We start from the raw sequence: 20,528 nt of genomic DNA on the forward strand, positions 1-20,528 counted from the left end.
TATGTTGGTTGGAAGATCTTTTAAATCAATGAGTCACTTATTGAAAGTGGTAGCAATTCTTAATAAGTTCATAATAAGGTTTCTTTCTCATTGTTCAAAGTAATCATTTTGCATTGTGTAATGCAGAAATAGTTATATCTTAATAAATAATTAATCTAAATATAAATAACAAAACACTTAAAATTTATAATATGAACAATAGAATTTTACTACTGTCATTAATGGAAATATTAACCTGCAGTCAGCAATGGCATGGCTGCCTAAGAAACACAATATAACCATTCACATTTAAATTTAGATTGTTACAATCCAACCAATTAATAAATTTTTTAACTGTTAATATAGAATTTTCTTATCCTGTTAACTAATTATCTTCTGATTTAAGTGAAATGTATTTATTGATTTATTATAAGGGTTTCAAATTTCCATAATAGTATCATTAATTAAGAATATTTATGAAAGTTAAAAACAATAAATCATTTATTAAAAAGTATCAGACAAATATTTAAAAATAGATTAAGTTAACTGCTAGGAATTTTTTAAAGAAAGTTATAAAATGTTATTGAAAAAATTCAGAAGAAAAACAACCACATGTAATATAACTTAATAATTTTTTTTAAACTGAATCTGTATGGAACTACTTACAATTGGCTAATAACAATCTGCCATGTTTAAATATAATTAAAAAAAAACTGAAAAATTAGTAAACTAGTGATCCCAGATCCCATTCATACAACAACAAAAAACTTACTTTTTATCTCAGTAGTCTTCTAAAATTTCACAGTTATGATAAAAGACAAATCTGCATATAAAGTCCAAAATTATCGTTGGGTAAATTTATAAAAATAATGCAACTGCAGTAGGCATAGGTATATGTAATTCTAGTTTGTTGGGAAATAGAAATAATTAGTCCAGCTAGTTCAAACTGAGTTAACAGCATGATTACCATAAAGTTAGAACAATGAAGAAAATTAATGATATTGATTTTATTAGACATTTTAAAAAAAATTTCCGATAAGTATTTATGGTATTTATAGAAGAACTAGAAATTATCATCAAAATCAATTTTAATGTTAAATTGCAAAAAAAAATTCAAAATTAATTTATCAAGAACGTATGGTAACTTTTAATTTTACCTGTAGCAAATATTGAGAAATAAAACAAAACCGTGTGTGCTTACCCATCTTGTTTTTAGTAGAATAAACAAGATTTTTACATTTAATAAACTCATTACACGTTATGCAATAAATGCAATTGTAATAAAAAATATAAACAATTTAATATCTACAACATTTTTAAGTTTTATCTAATCACTTGTCTGATTGATGAATTCCTGTTTACAACAGAAATATACATATACAAAATACGGTCTGATATTGTAATTATGGTTACATCAATATATTTATTAACAGAATAATGAAAGAGTAATAAGAGGTACAGAATAAAAGAAAGTAAAAATGCAAGATTCTCCAAAGGGAATGATGGTAGGGTTTCACAAATACTTAGCTGCACTTCAAAAGTTTTTTCCCAATCACTGTCTACTTGATATCATAAAGAATTGAAAGAATAATTTGGTTAAGTTGGTAAAAATATGTTTGACAGTCTTTCAAATCATATTTATTTTATATTTATAATAAACTTTAAAAAAAGGAGAAGGTTATTAATTCTATCTGCATCAAATTTTTTACATGGCCTTAATATTCACTGAATGTACCAATTTTGATATTTTTTTAATAATTTAAATGAAATTCCTCTGGCAGTTCTGTAGGTAGTTTTTCCAAACAATACAAATGATAGATTTTTTTAAGCAAAAAATTGCATTGTCTGCATAGATGATTTTAAGATATATATTTTTTTTCATCATTTATTAGTATTGGATTATTGAATTATAATTATATAGTCTTGTAATCTGATGCATTACATATTCCGATGTTTAAAATATTATTGTGTGAAAATTCAAGATAATTGTTTCAAAAACTGAAATAAAAAGATAAATGTTTTTACTGTTGTATCCAGAAGGATCATGCTCGGTATCAGTCTACATCATTTTTCTGCATTCATTTTTCTACTTTTATCACTTTGTTTTGCGTTTCCTGTGATTGTTTTTTTCCACAATAATAGCACTTATTATAAGCTTCTATAAAATTAAAAATTACATTTTTTTTTTAATTAACACATTAAAAAGCTTAGTTAAATATTTTTTTTAAAATTATAATTTTTCAATTCTGACTACATAATAATTCTGGTACCCAAGTTTTAGTATGGTGCTAAATATTTGGTGTTAGTAACCTAAATGTTGATGTTAATTTGGCACCATTTTTATAAAAATAAAACTTCAAAAGAAGAATTATACAAGTATTTTATACTTTTAGTGAGTTTTTTGGACCGTATTTTTTTTTTTACAAAAGTTTATTAAACATATTTACTCTATTGTTCTTTAAGGGATGCAAAATAATTTTATAACACATATTCATAATTTCCTGATGGTAGGCCATAAACTGGTTCACAAATTAAAATTATTAAACAAGATTATTCTGAAACTAGTGACACATAAGACAATGTTTAATTCATTTTCAAAATTATGTTTATTTAAATAAATAATAATTAAGTTTCATTTGCTATGCAATTAAAATAAACATTTAATTGTTTTTTCTCAACTGTACCTTATGTCTGGAATTCTATTAATATTTTTGAAATCCTCTTTTCAAGTAATTTTATTTAATATTCTTATCAATGAATTTTTTTTTAAATTTTGGTTTTCTGTTTTGGTTAAAACCAGCATCTTCGGTTCGTGTTACTGACTTTAAATCCATCACTTGTCACCAACGTAATTCAGATAAACCGTTTGATACCTATTTCATGAAAAGAGGGACAATCATTCTAAAATTAAAACTATAATTGAAATTAAAGTACTAGAAATGTACGCTAATATAAGGCTGCTGAAAACACCCTCTTTCTGCAGTTAGGAAGATATATATCGTTATTAGTCGATCCAGAACAGTTGTTGGAGGTCAATAGGACAGTCCCAATAAAACATCTTTAGACTTAATGTAAGTACTGTTTGTCTGTCTGTTCAATTACCTGTCAGTCAATTAATTCTTCTCTTCATTCTTGCATGCATTTCATGAATCCGATTTTTTGCAGGAAACGTTATTATGCCTCGATTTAAACTGTCAGGAAAATTCATTTGATGAAGATACATTCTTCAAAAGTAAAAGATCCTGGGTAAAGCTGGCTTATCTTTAAAGAATATATTTAATAACATCGAAAAGTCCTTTCTGAGCATCGCTTAGAGTAATTTTTTTTGGGTTCAAATGAAGTGAAGACGGTATTTCAACGGTATATGCTACGTCTGTCATGCGGCCGTTTACACTATGATTTCTGAAGAGTTCATTCGATCTAAAATAGGATTTTGTACAGTATTATCTCAGTAATGCCTGAACTGAGTCAAAGATAAGTTGAATTCAACCAAAATCGAATGGTTTAACGTAAAATTTATCAATATAAAAAACATTCTTCTCTCTACATTTATATACACTATTTTAACTTCTCGACACAAAACCTTTTTGATCCAATCAGTTAGCTAATGTATACAGTGGAACAATGTGCTAATAATGGAACAATAAAATTCGTGAAAAAATATAGACTAAGCCCAAAATTATTTATAGTAAAATAATAATTATTTATTTTCTACTTAATGTGTGAACTATCATTACTCAATCATTTTAAATTTTATCTTAATATTTATCGATTAGTCAATAAAAAATAATTACATTATTTTTGTTTTATGAAGTAAATATAACCAGAAGTATTTTGAAGAAAAGAAAAATATTCACATACCCTGGCTTTTTCTAGCTGGCTCAGAGCTTGTCGCTCCTTCTCCCTTCTCAGCGTCTCCTTCTCTTCGTCCAGGGATAAGTCCGATGATGGCTGCGAATAATTAGAATCTGCTGAGCCCTATAGAACAAACAGAAATAAAAAGAAAAATGTAATATACTGTTTAATACAATCTTATCTAAAAACGTACACGCAGAATATATAACGAAATACATGAAACATTAATACTTTTTCAAAAAAGAAATCGTAGTAAAAGTATTACCTCTTATTAACACTAAAGGATAAAAATATTAAAAGAAATTTACTATCATTCGATTTTAAGAAGCTCTTCTATAAAGAAGGTTCAGTAATCAATAAATAACTACACGTTGTCAGAACATGATAATATATTCTGCTGCATTTGAAAAAGAAATGGCAAATAGATATGTAAAGAAAATAGTGTAGCATATTGTCACACAAAATGCTACCAAAGTGCAAGCATAATCGAGGACAAAAAAAGTCATTTCTAAATCAGGGCTTCCAGTACTATACCAAAGAAATAAGTACCTTGTTTAAACTACACGTACAAATTTTAAAAAAATAATAAAAAACTTGAATTATAATTACAAAAGTCTGAAATACCAGAGTTATTAGTGACAATAGTAGTTACCTTTTAATCGATTGGGAATCCATGATAAAATTTTCGAAAATAATGCATGCTTTTTGTGGGAAGATCATAAACAATTATAAAGTTTATTGTAGTAAATAAAAATAAAAAAAAGCTGGCAAAGTATTACATGACTTTCCCAGTTACACCGGTCAAATATAACTTGATAAAGTACAACTTTTATGAAAATAATGAAAAAAATTCTTTCTGATTTTAATTTGAAAAATCTCTTTCACCACGCCAGAGGTAGATTTTACTGGTGCTAAGTAGAGGATAAAAAATATTTCCACCTTAAAGTTAAGAAAACTTCAAATTTACTCAATATGACAATGGTTGCATGTGAAAAATAGTTTCTCATGTTTAGCATATGACATGCCACATCTTACAATTCCAGCAACATTTTGGTCATCCCTTGCCGTTAGGGTTGGTCATATCAAAAATTGTTCAGGACAAATGTTATAGGTAATGTTTAGAGGACTAACGGCCACTTTAAACCGATTTGATACTGTACCTATTAAGGAAAGTATGATATTTTGTCTTCGAAACCCCATTTTTTCCACCCCCTGGGCCAATGGTTGGCGATATCAAAAAACTTTACTTAGATAAGTTTTAGGCCCTTATCCAAAGAATAGTAAGAACTTTAAACGAATTAGATAATTTACTTAATAAGAAAACTATAGCGATATTTTATTTTTTCGAAAAAGCCACCCCAATTCCACCCCCATGGTCCGATTTTGGCCGTTACCCAACTCGACTGAGATTTTGGGACGAGTTATTTTTAAGGAACAATTTAAAAGGCGCAAAATTACGGCAGTTATCGTATCTTTCTTGTAGACACGATATACATATAAATATATAAACTTTTGAGCTGACTGTGGTTAAGGGGTGTGGGAGATGTGAAGTGCAAAGATTTGTTGAAATTTTACGGAAGTCGAAGAATCATGGTACCCTTTACAATAGGTAGCTTTCTTATGAAATCTACCTAATATAATATATGTGCCAAAGCTATTTTAATTTTAATAACCCTTTAAGCAATAAAAGAAAAATACAAAAAAAAAATTTGGTTAATACAACTTAAGTTAGAACCAAAAAAAAAAGAATATATATTTTTTAGAGATGGGGAATAATTTTTAAAACTTTTTCTAAAAATATTCACATATACGTTAACTTTAAAAATCTGTTTAAGTAAAGTTTACTCTAAATCTAACACCTCCTTCATTAAAGGATAAAATAAACAAAATAAAATTAAAAAAAAAAATTTTGCATTCATTTTAGGTGCAAGGTATATAATTAAAGCAATTGTAGACATTTCTTGATAGCTCTATATATGAAGTATAAATTCTCAAAAAATCTTCGAAAAATGTTTAAACCGAAGGGTGGTAGAACAAAAAACATATTTCAGTTTTAAGAGGAGGGTTAACTTTTTGAAAAACATTTTTGATTATTTATACATGAATTGTAGGCAATAAAATTTCTTTTTAAAAAAGTTTTTCTAAAATGCCCTGAAGAAAATCGAGGTTGGTTTTTTGAAACCCCGTTTTTCCCGTTAACGAATTTTGAAAAAATTAATATGAACAATACCTCATTTATATAAATATTTGAGCCTAATTTGAAGAAAACTGGTTTGGTCAATCTTAAGCTATAAGGACAAAAGCAGTGTGACACATATATGTATGCACATACATATGTTTTTTTGATCTAGAGCTCTAGATGAACAAGATGTATGTACCCTAAAAGATTTATTTCTTAAAGATTTTCAAAACACCCATACCTCATTTTTTACATAATCACCATACTTCGCAATTATTATAGTTATTAAAGTGATATATTCGTCGGGAAAGTAATACCAAAAGAATTCTGCAACTCTAGTAAATTAATCAAAACCTTATTAAACCTGAAGTAATATAAAAAATTATCAGTAAAAGTACATAAAAAATTTGAAAGTTCAAATGAAAAATATTTAGGTCCAGTATCGAATTTTTAGAACCTCATCAAAACAACAATGAACCAGAATGGGGTTTAAACGATCTATCAATAAAAAAATTCGATTAAGAAAAATGAACTGAATTAGGGAAAGCAACATTAAAATTTCACTAAAGTTCACACAGAATGGTAACAATTTTAAAAAGTTTAACAATTGTTTATTTCTGTAATAATGTTATAAAATAAATACATTTACGATTTTTCTTAATGAAAATGATTGTCGTATTTTATTATTTTTTCTGGTATTTCTGAAGATATTGTTTTCTTGATTTAGAAAGAAAAAATACGAGCAAGATTTCGACAAGGTCAACAAGCAACAAGCTAAAACGTATACGACCCCGTCACCACGTATCTTCCCACCACATCCACGTTTTTTTTTTCTCAAAAATTTGATGCAACTGATTCTTCTAATATATAATTTGCCATTCAAAAATTCATGATTATACATTAAACCATTCCTATACAGCCAAACAGCCGGAAAGCGCGCGCGCAGACACACACACACACACACACACACACACATATATATATATATATATATATATATAATATAGTTAATATTTAACTATAATATTTAATATTGTTGTTGATTAATATTTTTAACTAAGATTTTTCTGTTTTCGCTCCAAGGGAGCTTAAAACGTTGAAAATAGAGCAGGGCTTAAGATCATTCTACTCGATAAAAATAATACATCGATATTATTACAATTATAAGGCGGAAGAAAATGAATTCTACTATCAGTTTGAAAACCACCGAATGTTATTTTAATTTATGTTTATAGAACTATATTTATTTGATGTTTAATAGATTTTTGTTATCAATTTCAACCCCATTATAAATGAAGAATGCTATAAAATATGATAAATTTTAAATTACATAAAAAGGAATTATTTTTATCCTTTTATTAATTATTTTTTTATTAACGAGCATTTGTAAAAGAGAAATAACATTTAATAACGCAGAGGCTATAAAAAATACTTGAATTATAACTCCAGTAAGGAAATATATTGATATCGTTGATATTTAATTAAATATATATATGTAAATACACGCACACATACAAAAGATTGATTTTGTCTGTAAATTATTCACAATAGCTAATACATACATACACACACACACACACACCCAAATACAAAAAATTGAATTCGTTTGTTAATTATTCAAATAATTTTTAATCACGCTATAGATATTCATACAAAAGTTAAACATGTTAGTCTATCTTGTCTCGATTTCTGTTTCTTCACACGAAACGATTCGACTAATTTTAAAGATATATATCGGATAAATTCATTCTAACCTTCATTGGAATCTTGGCTATGTCTCAACATACAATACTCACTACAAATTCCCCTCTTCAGTAGACTAAATTTGATATTAATCGCTCAAAATGAACTTAAAAAATTATAACCCATCATTTTTCCCTACTTAGAGAATTGTTACAGACTTTTTGCCTATCATTCTGTTGATAACTAAGTAAATAATTAAGTTTATCGGGGCAATAATATTTTTGAACTTTCTGGGAACCTGTTGAATTTAAAATGCTAGATTAGCTTAGTAATACCATAGTTAATCTTTTTTGGGATTTTGGAAAATTTATACCTCATTAATATAACTTGAAATTCGAAAATTTACAACTTTTCTCTGCACCAATCAAACACTAGTTAATGCACTATCATTAAGAAAATTATATGAACTTTCCACGGGAAGGAAAATAGTTTTTAATGAAATGACGATTTTCTTCTACGCATAAGCAAAGGGGGTAAAGATAGTCTATGTAAACTGTGCGTCACGCTTTTTGTGGCGTGCGATGAAAAATATTATTAATTTTTCTTATTTTCAATAAAAAAGATATGTATAAAATATATGTAGCGTAAGACTTACATAAAAATAAATTGTCTCCCGTTATAAGTTAAAACATTTCACGCAAATTCCTGACAGAAATGATCACCGAGTAGAAAGTTTTGAAAAATGTTTACTTTAATGAAATAAGATAAAAAAAATGGTTACGGAAAGAAAATAAATTGTAAAATGAAGTAAAGTACCAAAATTATTTACAATATTCCTGAACGATCCCTGTTTTAATAAATATGAAATAAGGAAAAACAACTCGAAAATACCTTTGCACTGAAAATGCTACATTTAAAAATACACACTCCAAGACTATAACTCCAAACCCCAATAATTTGAATTTCACATATTCCAGATGAAATTTTCAAAAGAATAAATAAAACATCGTATAAAAAACACGAAACATTTTTAAAAATGTAAAATTTACAGTTAACGGTTAAATTATAAAATAATTTATGAAATAATGAGTGAAAAAATCCGTATCAGGAAGATTTGACTTACACAATGGTGGGAAAATTTGATACAGCGGAGATTCGAGCATCCATGAATTAAAGACATGGTCACTGATCGTCCAGCATAATGTAACTGTCAAGCGCTAAGATGGAGCGCTATTAGTACACAGAAGGGAAAACATCAGGAATTAACCGGTAGATAAAGCGGCCAGTGACACCGAAAGGAATTGCAACTGTTGCACCTTGTAATGAGAACAGTATATATCTGTATATATATTATTTAGTAATTAAAATCATCAACACTTCACGGTGTATACCAGTATACATCAGATATCTTAAGGTAAATAGTACTTCAGAAAAGTTCATACTTCCAAAAATATGGCTATAACAGGAAATATATCACAACAGCCCCATGAAAATCTGCTGATATAACCTTAAAATTTTTTTTTGTGTATTCAAACCGGATTACCAAAATATACGATCATTTTTGTTAGTTATTCCATTATTTTAAGTGCATTAGACAGAAAACAAACAAAAAATGTTAAAACCTTAAAACTTCAAAAATATGCGAAAAATGCAATACTCCGTAACACAATGTAAATCGACGTAGAAAATAATATTAACAGAAAATAAAAATCTATAGCTGTGAGAAATCTGGGGATGAATATCAACACGCAGTTAATACCTGAAGGAAGGAGATTCAAATAAAATTTAATAAGTATAAGAAATAATAATACGAATTTTTTTATGCGCTTCTATTTTATAATTGTAATCAGGCGTAACCCTGCAGTTATTGAATGAATAAATATAAAAATAAAATTATAATTGCCACTTAAAAATTTTGCTTATTTTCATCCTCCAATAGATTTTCACTCTGTAAAAAGTTTAACTGAATTTTGTACTTCACTTTAAAGCAAGTATAATTTATAAACGTGGAGTTTTAGTTTATACACCTTATAGGTTTTAAGATTTTTCAGTATTCTGTAACATTTATTCCCGATTTCCTACTAAAAAGATTGGAGTTACGTAAGTAACTCAAATTATGCTACGAAAAATCTATTTATTTGAGAATAAATTTTCGATTATTTTTGGAGAAAAGGTTTATAATCTATAGACCGACCGAAATAACTCATTTAGAAGGAAAAAAAATTGTTACCTGGACTTAAAGTGGAAACGGTAAAGCGGCTTATAATAAAAGTAAAAAGAATAAATGCGTGAGCGGGGTAGTGAACGGTTGAAAAGAGGTGAAAAATGGTATTATTGCAATTTTCGGTGAAAGTTGATTTCAAAGAAATTTGTGATTACTTAAAGACACAGAAAGGTATACTTTCACCAAGTTTCGTCAAAATTAAATTATTTTTTTAAGATTTTTCTCGGAAATTTTGAGGTTATGTTAAAAAGTGACCTCTATAAAAGTTGTAGATTTTTGCAAGATCTACAACTTTTATATTGGTCAAATTTTTTTAACCCCCCCCCCCAAATCTCCAAATCGCCCCTCCACCAGCTCAGCTCGCGCAATTATTTTATTTACGTTTATTATAAGTCTCTTTACCATTTCCACTCATAAAAGTCCAGGTAACAATTATTTTCTGTAAGTGTAATTTGGTTGGATTGCTAGTATCTATTTTGATATAGATTTTAATTACCGATATGTAAAAATTTACATAAATTCTATACAAGAATTAAATTCATACTAGCAGCAATATTAAACCGTGAAACCAGCTGGTTTTAAACTATGGCCGAGTTGGTTCGGAGAGAAGTACCGTAAAAAAATATTCTCTGTCACATATTCTTACTCAAACTATATACATATGTGCATATAATACATACTGCTAATCTTAACATAATAAAAATAATTATATACATATATATATATATATATATATATATATATATATATATATAATAATATTAATGATTAAAAAGATAAAACATACAACTTTAAAATTATACCTAATTATTACTGCATTTTCTATTTTTATACGTACATATAAATATATTTGTATAATACTACAAACAAATGGCATATATACATTCAGAAGCATTTAGTAAACATATCATACACTAAGGATAGGCGGAAAGAGTGAACACGTAAAAAAGTGCAACATTGAATTAACAAGACCAAATCACAAAACCTCATGCATGCTAAAAAAAAAGAAAAATTTAATTTCAACAATTAACTACAAACAATGACTTAATTTTTACAGTAATGAGAATTAATTGGATTTTCGTAAATATAAAATATATCAGTTAAAATTTCTTTGACCGTAAAATACTTAAAAATCATTTATTCAGAGCCATCCCCAATAATTTTGACTAAAACAGTAAAAAAAGAAGAAAATTGCATTATTATCTACTACTGTTGTCCCCCAACAGTATAAAATAATCTGTTGTGGACACCACATGACTTCATTGTACGCGCCTACTAAATTACATACTCACGGTTTTTTTTTAAATGAAGAGTACATAAAATTTTATTTCATTAATAACTTCTGATATTTTTTAATAACCTGATATCACAGGTTAATAATTATTAATAAATAAATATATTTAAATTAAAAAAGAAAGTTAAAAAAAGATATGAAGTCTTATTTGAACCGATGTGCCTCCCCTAAGATCCAAATATTTCATTAAGTAAAATTTTATTTGGCTATAACTCTGGAACCAATGAAAATAATACCGCTTATTATAAATCGTTGAAAAGCTCTAAATGAGGGCTTATTACTGCAGTTCATAAAAAGTAAAAAATTAAAATTTCTTTTAGATTTTGGGCTCTTTTGGATACTTGCTAAAGTCGATTGCAATAAAAAGGGGAGATACACAACTACACGTTACAACAGTTCTAGCTCCAAAATTTCAACATCCTACGGCTAATCGTTTGTCAGTTACACGAGATACATTCGCACATATGTACGTACGTACAGACGTCACGCCAAAACTAGTCAAAATGGATTCAGGGATGGTCAAAATGGATATTTCCGTTGAAATTTGAAAACCAAAATTTTTCAGGATCACAATACTTCCTTTATTTCGTGCAAGGATGTAAAAAGAATTTCAAATGTATATGAAAATGATATTTTAAGTATCTCAAACCCTATCCGTACAATAAATTATTCTAAATTAGTTCATAAAAAGACCATTATTCAATTTTCTATTTAAATCTTCATCATTGAAATTTCCTGTGCGGTTGAAACAGTTTAACCTTGACATATATTATAATTCATTCCTTGTAATCCAGAAAATATCAACAAAAAAAAAGTGGGAGTAATGTATCGTATGTACGTATTTACGTGTGTTGGCGTGTTTGAATCTCAATAACTTTTGACTAGATAAACCAATTTTGAAAACATCTGGCGTAGAGACTCGTGTATATAGGGCAATTTGTTGGTAAACGTTTGGGGTCAATTTCTCAAAATTTTGCAAACGTAACCCCGTTTTATATTAAGTTTAATACATGCATATCTTACCATTTAAATAATACATTGCTTATCTAACATTACAAAAAAAAAAAAAAAATTTTTCCAAATTCTTCCTCTTCTCCAAAAATCGAAAAAAGTTATCTTTTTAGTTATTTTATATTTTTTTTTACTGATTTCTTATGTCTTCCTAAGCATAATAGTAATGCAAGTGGTCTCCAAAAATTATCTTGAGGGCAATATTGGGGGAAGGGGAGCCGATCTAAATAAAAAAATATCGATTTTTTGAATTTTAAAATTCTTTTCATGTATAACTATTAAATATTATTTTTCCCTGTATAAGAATATATAACTAATGCCAAGAAAGTATAACAACTTTGTTGTCAGCTTTTTTATAAAATAAAAACTATTTTTTATAAGCTTTTATTTAATTTGCTTTAGTTATAATCAACTGCTATATCTTTTGATCTATCGTATGAAAATCAATGAAATTTGATACACGTACATACGTGTATCACACGTATACGTGTATCATACGTGTATTGTCATCGAAATTACATAACTTCGATGACAATACAATACTACGGTGTTAGAATTTGGATATGACCCACCACCACTCCCCATACACTACCCCTACGCTAAATCCATGCATCTTGCTAAACATTTTTATTTCTCTTTATTTATTTAATTGATTTACGAACTATCGTACGAAAATCAATGAAATTTGATACACGTATGTAACTTCGATGTGTAAAAATAAATATTTTTACTTTTTTTTTAGCCTTAATAAACAAACAAAGCTATATGATAATACAATAAACTTTTTTAAAAAATAATTTTTTATATGTAATCAAATATATTTTTGTATTTTTTTTTATTTATTAAAAAAGAAGCTGTGAAGATTTAATTGAAGTTTATAGATTTTTATACAAAACTTAAATTTAACTTTTATCACAGCAAAAAAACGGTAAATGATCATTACTCAAAATAATTTAAAAACATTTTATAAAAATTAGTACAAGTTTAATCTTGCGCCGAGGTGATATTTTTAATTACTATAAAACTTAATATTTCGGTTACATAAAGAGCAAACTAATTTTTAAACGAATAAAAAAATTACTCTCAACAAAAAATTTAAAAAAATTAATTCTAGCCTAATAAAGCCTTTATTAAAAAAAAATATACTTATATTCAAACGTTTCAGATCTTTAGGCTGAAGTCGAAAAAATTAAGTAAAATCTGTCTTTCAAATTTTTAAGGAAGTTTCCATTATCTCTAACCGGTCGATAAAGAAAGAAAACTGTTTTAGTCTAATAATAGCATTTAAAGATAAATAATTTTGAAATAAACATTTCAAAAAAGTAGGCGAAAAGTTGGAAAAATTTATGGAAATAAAGTTCTAAGAGGTGAAGGGGAGTTTAAGAATTTTTTCCAAATATTTTTCGTTGTTACTATTCCAACAGCACTTCTGAGTATATAATAATTTAAAAATATAATAAAAAACAAAAGACTTAGATAAGTATGATTTTTATAAATGTCCCCGATCTAGATTTAGCACATTTTCTACCATCTTTTCCGCTTTTCTGATTCAATAGACGAATCTTTATACGCAAGTTGCACTAAATTTTTGTCAGTATGTTAAGCACTGCTGAGATACAGTAGCCTCGACTTGTGTAGGTTCATTAAAACGATTGATTAAAAATACAGCTTATTTATTTTTTGAATAGGCTAAACCATAAATAAACAAATTTTATTTTTTACAGATGATCGGCAAATAAAATCTGAACTGATTGGGATAATTAAAACTAACATTAAAGTTGGATGAAAAAGAATCTGTACTCACTACTTCAACAACTTATAAATCTTCAATGAAAATCATATTGTGAGTGTGACAAATGTGTTTTAGAAGTAGAAAAGCAGCGTAAACTACATGTTTCTTCGGATGATGAGCCCTAACATTTAAATATCGCGTATGATCCAAAGAAGACCACATTTCAATTGTGTAACAAGGAAAAACCGCCGAGATGTTGATAAAAAGTGCAAACGAATAGAGCTCACTGCCGACTCGTATAAATTAATTATACAAAGTACTCCCATTTTCAAATCTAAAGACCTAAATTTTGAGTACAGTATGAACAGAGTAGAATGATGTAACGTCAAATCAAGAAAATATGTAAGAGATTAAATTACACTAAGTTGCAGGAATTTATTTTTGAGGATTTCTAAAAAAAAAATTATATAAGGTAAACATAAACTTAATCTTCATACATTTTGTTTTTTTAATTTTTAATGCAGAGTTCCTATACTTAGTTTTAATACAATCTACAATTAAAAAAAATACATGCTGCACTATTGAGGAACATTGTATTTATTTGTATATCTATTGTACTGTTTAACATAAAATTTATTTACAAAAACATATTTAATGAAAATGGGAACAAAAATACTGTTGAAGCTGGTAAAAGACGCAAATGAAACAAAGCTCACTGCCGACTAGTATTTAAAACTAACTGCTATTAGTTATATTAGCGCTAATAGTTCTATACTTACTATTAATGAACTTTCTATTAAAACTAATAACAAACTGGTAAATGCTTTGTACTTTTTATGGACTAATACTATCATGCCATCTCATAAAAGAATTTTGTAAAACATGCCGAAATGCGTATAGTACAGTCAATTTGTATTTTTATTTGAAAATCCTCACCTACCGATTGATGATTTTTCCATATGTTAAGGGTGATGAGGGAAGCTTAACTCCAGATTTTTAACATCCCCCTCCATTAATTTTTGAAAAACTCAAAAAGCTGTTGAAATGCGTTTTTCTCTGAATCTATGCATTTTAGAGAAAAGTTTTTCAAACAAAAAATGTAGAGGACATTCTCCTCTACAATTAATGTCTCCAAATTTATGCCGTATAATTTGAAATTGAAATACTAGGTGGCGCTGAAGTTGTAAAAAACGTGTTTTTTCGGTTCTTTCACGGGAAAAAATTGTTTTTCGTCTGTATTGCATTTGGATAAGTTGTTAATCTCAATTAAACAGACAACTTTTATTTAAACAATTTTCTTGTACGACTTACCGTTTTTGGAGCTGTAGCTTATGAAAGTGTGAAAATGTTGTGAATCGGGCACGTGTTCGAAACCGGTCTAGTCGTTTACAACGTTTTTTACAACTTCAGCGCCACCTAGTATTTCAATTTCAAATTATACGGCATAAGTTCAATACATTAATTGTAGAGGAGAATGTCCTCTACATTTTTTGTTTGAAAAACCTTTCTCTAAAATGCATAGATTCAGAGAAAAACGCATTTCAAAAACTTTTTGAGTTTTTCGAGTTTTTCAAAAATCTATAGGAGGGGGATGTTAAAAATCTGGAGTTAAGCTTCCCTCATCACCCTTAACGCATGGACAAAAGATCAATCGGTAGGTAAGGATTTTCAAATACAGTCTATTTTGATGACAAATTGCCTGTACCAAGGAATAGGGTAGCGACAGTCAGGTAAACGAAAAGGTTCGATTTATGTTGAATCGAACCGGGGATGTTAAATATCTATACCCAGAATAAAATCAATTAGAAATTTAAAAAAAACAAAATGTACAGAAACCAGAAGCTGGTTTATGAATCATGTGTACTTCGAATTCATCCTTTACTCACAAGTCGTTAATCACATGTGATCCAACTAATCTAAACTTGCAATCCAAGTATTATACGACTTTGTAAGGAAAAATAAGGTATAACTTACTACAGAAAACATTTGTTAAAATGAAAAAAAAATTATCAACAATTCAGTTGAATAAAATTTGTACACACAATTTATCCAACCTCTAGGCTTGTTTAATTCTTACTGTTGTTAATATTAGCTATTAAATACATCCTAGGTAAGACCGACAACGGGTAATTAGCCATGAGTAACATTTACTTCCTTTCTCAGTCACGGAAGCATGCATTTTAGCTCAACACACATGTAAAATAAATAAGTTAACGTATGTTTAACATGTACTAATAACCTATTACTAATTAGCACAAACTTAAAATATTAACAAGGAAACCCGTCCTCGTTTGATAAAAAATTTTCTTTTTTAGATTTAACATTCGGGTGAAATAGAAAAAAAAAAAATAAATAAAGTAAAGGCTAAACTATTATTAGACAACTGCTCAAAAAGAGCTGTATTTAGGGTTTATGTACGGATGTATGTTTGTTCCACCGCAGCAGCTCAATGACTGAACCGATTTAGATATGACCGCGCGATGGAATCCCTCTACATTACCGATGGTGTCATAGACTCTACATAAATATACATATATATATAACCCAACGGGTTGGTTTAGTGGTGAACACAAATTTCCAAATTGTTGATTTGGAAGTCAAGAGTTCCAGCGATCAAGTCCAATTAAAGGCAACTAAAGACTTTTATACGGATTTGAATACTAGATCGTGGATACCGGTGTTCTTTGGTGTTTGAGTTTCAATTAACCACACATCTCAGGAATGGTCGAACTGAGACTGTACAAGGCTACACTTCATTTACACTCAAACATATAATCCTCATTCATCCTCTGAAGTAATACCTTAACGGTAATTTCCGGAGGCTAAAAAGGAAAAATAAAAAAATATATATATAGCCTATATATACATATTTATGTTTAAATAAATTTAAACAATTTAAAAAAAATTATCCTATATACAAAATTATCATCCGCGTGCTCTTTAATTATCCTTATATTAAAGAACAATGTTTTTTTAATTTTTAATAATTATCTCTTGTTGAAATATATTTCTAAACAGAAAACGTTCTGAAACAGATTACAAATTAAAAGGTTTTGTGTAATATAAAGATAAAATAACTCTAGATGTGCAACTGCTAAAAAACCCACCATCAGTTGATATAGAAAAATTAATAAAGGTTAAAAAATTAAAAAAAATTACAGTAAACAGCAGTAATTAAAATTGAAAAACTAATTCCCTTATACGTAAGAAAAAAAACACAAAAAAATATTTTAACCTAAAACATAGGTAAAAACAACTGTTGAATAATCGTCTTAGAATTATTGGGAATTAGTGAAAAAACAAACAACTGATTTCTTCCCACCGAACTGGCCGTCACCTTTAATATTCTCTCCTTACATCCTTGGATGCGAAAAAAATTTATTTTAAGAAAGACACAAATAACATGAACCTTTAACCGTCAAAGAAATGTCTCGTGCATAAGAATTAACTGAAACAAGATATCTGTTCATTGATATGATGATTGCTGAAAAGTTGAAATGCGCAAATAGTTTTAAACCTTTTTTTTGCAAACGCATTTAGATATTTACTATTTATAAATTTATTAGAACAAAAAATAAAGTTCCTAACACTTTCACAAATACTTTTGTACAAAATGTTGTTTTTTTAAGGTTTGAACGGATGTTCCGAGATATTTTTTATAGAAATTTATATTTTGTCGATTTAATCAATGAAAATGCATTTTATTAAAACGTTTTAAGTAATAAAAAATAAAGAAAACACTTTGTAGAAAACATTCTTTGAATTTCAAACCGAGGCTTTGTTTGTTAGTGATAGAACTGTTTTACTTTTTTAATTTATTCTTAAGAATGCGTTTAGCAAAATGTTCTAAAGAACAGACATAAAATAAAACTAAACTATCTCTCTCAAGAAAACATTTCCATAAAAAACTGGAAACCGAAATTTTTCGCGATCACAATATTTCCTTTACTTCGTACATGGAAGTAACAAGCTCAAAACATACAATACATAGTAATCTTAACATACGTAGTTAATCTAAAAAAGGTTCTTTTCAAAAATTTTTATTTAAAACAAAATTAAGGGATTTTTTTTTATAGAAACAATATTACGTTTTCAATACTAATTAAAATAAAAGTTTATAAACCTCTGATTTTTCTACACCAAAATTTTATCACGGTTTTCCTTGACTCATCCAGACAAATCTCGATGTAGTTCTTTTTTTTGTTCGGAGAGAAGTACATCTACCGATTTCTGATGTAATATATTTTTATGTAACTATCAAAACAAAAGATTTATTTATTTGATAATTTTTTTTTCTTCAAAATGGTGCTCCATTCCTTTGATAAAGCAATTCTTTTCACGATGTATTATTCAAGTAACTATTTTTCGGAATTTGACTGAGATTTCTACCAACTGAAAAAAATATACGTAAAGAAAATTTTTGATGTTACGTTATTTAAAAGTCGGAGGAGTGAGGAGGATATTAGGAGGGTATTATCTCGAAAGGGATTAACCCTTACCGTCTTTTTACTTCCTTGTACGAAGTAAAGAAGTACCGTCATCGTGATAAATTTCGGTTTGCAGATTTCAACGGAAATACCCATTCTGACTAGTTTCGGCGTGACATCTGTACGTACGTACGTATCTTGTGCATAACTCAAAAACGATTAGACGTAGAATGTTGAAATTTTGGATTTAGGACTGTTGTAACATCTAGTTGTGCACCTCCCCTTTTGATTGCAATCGACTGAACCAAAAGTGTCCAAAAAACCCAAAATCCCCAAAAGTTTCAATTTTGAACTTTTTTTGAACTTTTTATTAACTGCAGTAATAAGCCCTCATTGAGAGCTTTTCAACGATGTATCATAAATAGCACTTACTTTCATTGGTTTGAGAGTTACAAACAAATAAATTAGAGGAGGCACAACGGTTCGAATTAGACTTCATATCTTTTTTTTAATTTAAATATATTGATTTATTAATAATTATTAACCTCTCTTGTAAAAAAAATTACGATGAATAATAATTATATAAAATCTAAAAAAATATCAGAAGTTTTTAATGAAATAAAAGTTTATGTACTTTTCATTAAAAAAAAAAAAAAAAACGTGTAAATGTAATTTATTAGGCGTACAAGGAAGTCATATGTCGTCCAGATCAGATTTTTTCTTTCAAAAGAAACAAAAACAAGATTCTATCTAAAAACCTTATTTTAAAAATAAATATTTTTATAATTTTACTTCTATTCCAAAACTTTTACTATTATAAACTTTTGACTGTTATAATTAATTTACTTGAAGTTTTTTAAAATTATTTTTACTCAAATGAGGCGTTATCAGATTCGGTTTTCAAACCAAAAAAAGAGTCAGGGGTAAAAGATCTTGACTTTTATTTTTATGCTTAAAATTAAAAGTTTTATAAATTTTCCAAACTTTTCTGTTTTACTCGATGGACCAGAAACGTTTTTTTTTCCATACGAAGGTAAATTAAAAAAAATATTTTAAAAACAAAGTTTTGTTAAAATAGCTTAAAATACTGTAACTTAAGGTGTTTTAATGACTATACGTTCTATAACACTTGAAACTTTAATTCCTTAATAAAGAATCGAATTTTTGCTAATTTAACTATTTATTACTAATTAATTGTTATAATTATTATTTTTGTTGGAAAAATAAATAACTGAAAAATTGGTAAGGATGCAAGAGTAAAAATACTTTTCAAATTTAGTACTGTGAGAAGAATCCAATTTTAAGCGGTACGCAAGTGCCAACACTTCAGTAAAAGTCATTGCCAAATTTTTATGTTTGATAGACATGATAAAAGTTTAAAAAAAGAGAAATAATATTACTTTAGTTATAATATAAAAATAAAATAAATTTTTTTTTTTAAATTTAACTTAAAATATTACTTTACAAATAAAATCTGAAAATATACCTTATAAATATTATTACACGATTACCATAAATGGCAAGCAATCAAACTCGTTAACAAAAAACATTTAACAAGTTGCAGCTATAATTAACAACACTCGACATTCGATAAATATTCAACAAAGCAGTTATATAATGTATTCACTAATAACAAAAACAAAGACTAAATTTAATGATGCAAGAAATATATTTTGGCATACATGATAAAAGAGCATAAAGTACTGAAAAAAAATAAAAGTAAAACGAAAACATATAGATACAATTGAATACATAATAATCAAAACATAAATACTTGGCTTGCAAAAATGAAAGAATTATATTAAAAAAATAATTATAAAAGTAAAATAAATACGTAATACTTTTTGAACGAAAATAATAAATTATGTCTACAGAAATAATTAACAGTCGGCAGTTTAATTTTGAGAAAGTATAGGTATTTTACGATTAGAAAAAATATTGTGAGAAAATATTTATTAATAATATATTATTTATTTAAAAATTAAGATATTCTGTTAAGATCAACTGAAAGGAAAATTTAAATAATCTAAAAAGATTAGGACACAAAACAGAAAACTGAAGATAAAGATTAAAGGAGATATAATGAAGTTTGGAGATTACATTTAATAAAATAGAAATGATCATTCAAACCGATCGATCGAATG

The 20,528-nt window shown here is 27.4% G+C and overlaps 1 protein-coding gene across 6 annotated transcripts in view; it reads right to left on the minus strand.

Annotated features, from left to right (window-relative positions):
* Ca-beta (Calcium channel protein beta subunit) overlaps positions 1 to 20,528 on the minus strand; it is a 222,683-nt gene that overhangs the window by 101,449 nt on the left and 100,706 nt on the right. For all 6 annotated transcript variants that reach the window (XM_075355308.1, XM_075355307.1, XM_075355309.1 and 3 more), the window contains one exon: positions 3,841 to 3,957. In XM_075355308.1, the coding sequence (XP_075211423.1) occupies positions 3,841 to 3,957 (117 nt within the window). The remainder of the gene's footprint in view (positions 1 to 3,840; positions 3,958 to 20,528) is intronic.

Source organism: Lycorma delicatula, chromosome 2 (assembly GCF_047948215.1).
Source record: "Lycorma delicatula isolate Av1 chromosome 2, ASM4794821v1, whole genome shotgun sequence".
NCBI classification, from domain to species: domain Eukaryota; kingdom Metazoa; phylum Arthropoda; class Insecta; order Hemiptera; family Fulgoridae; genus Lycorma; species Lycorma delicatula.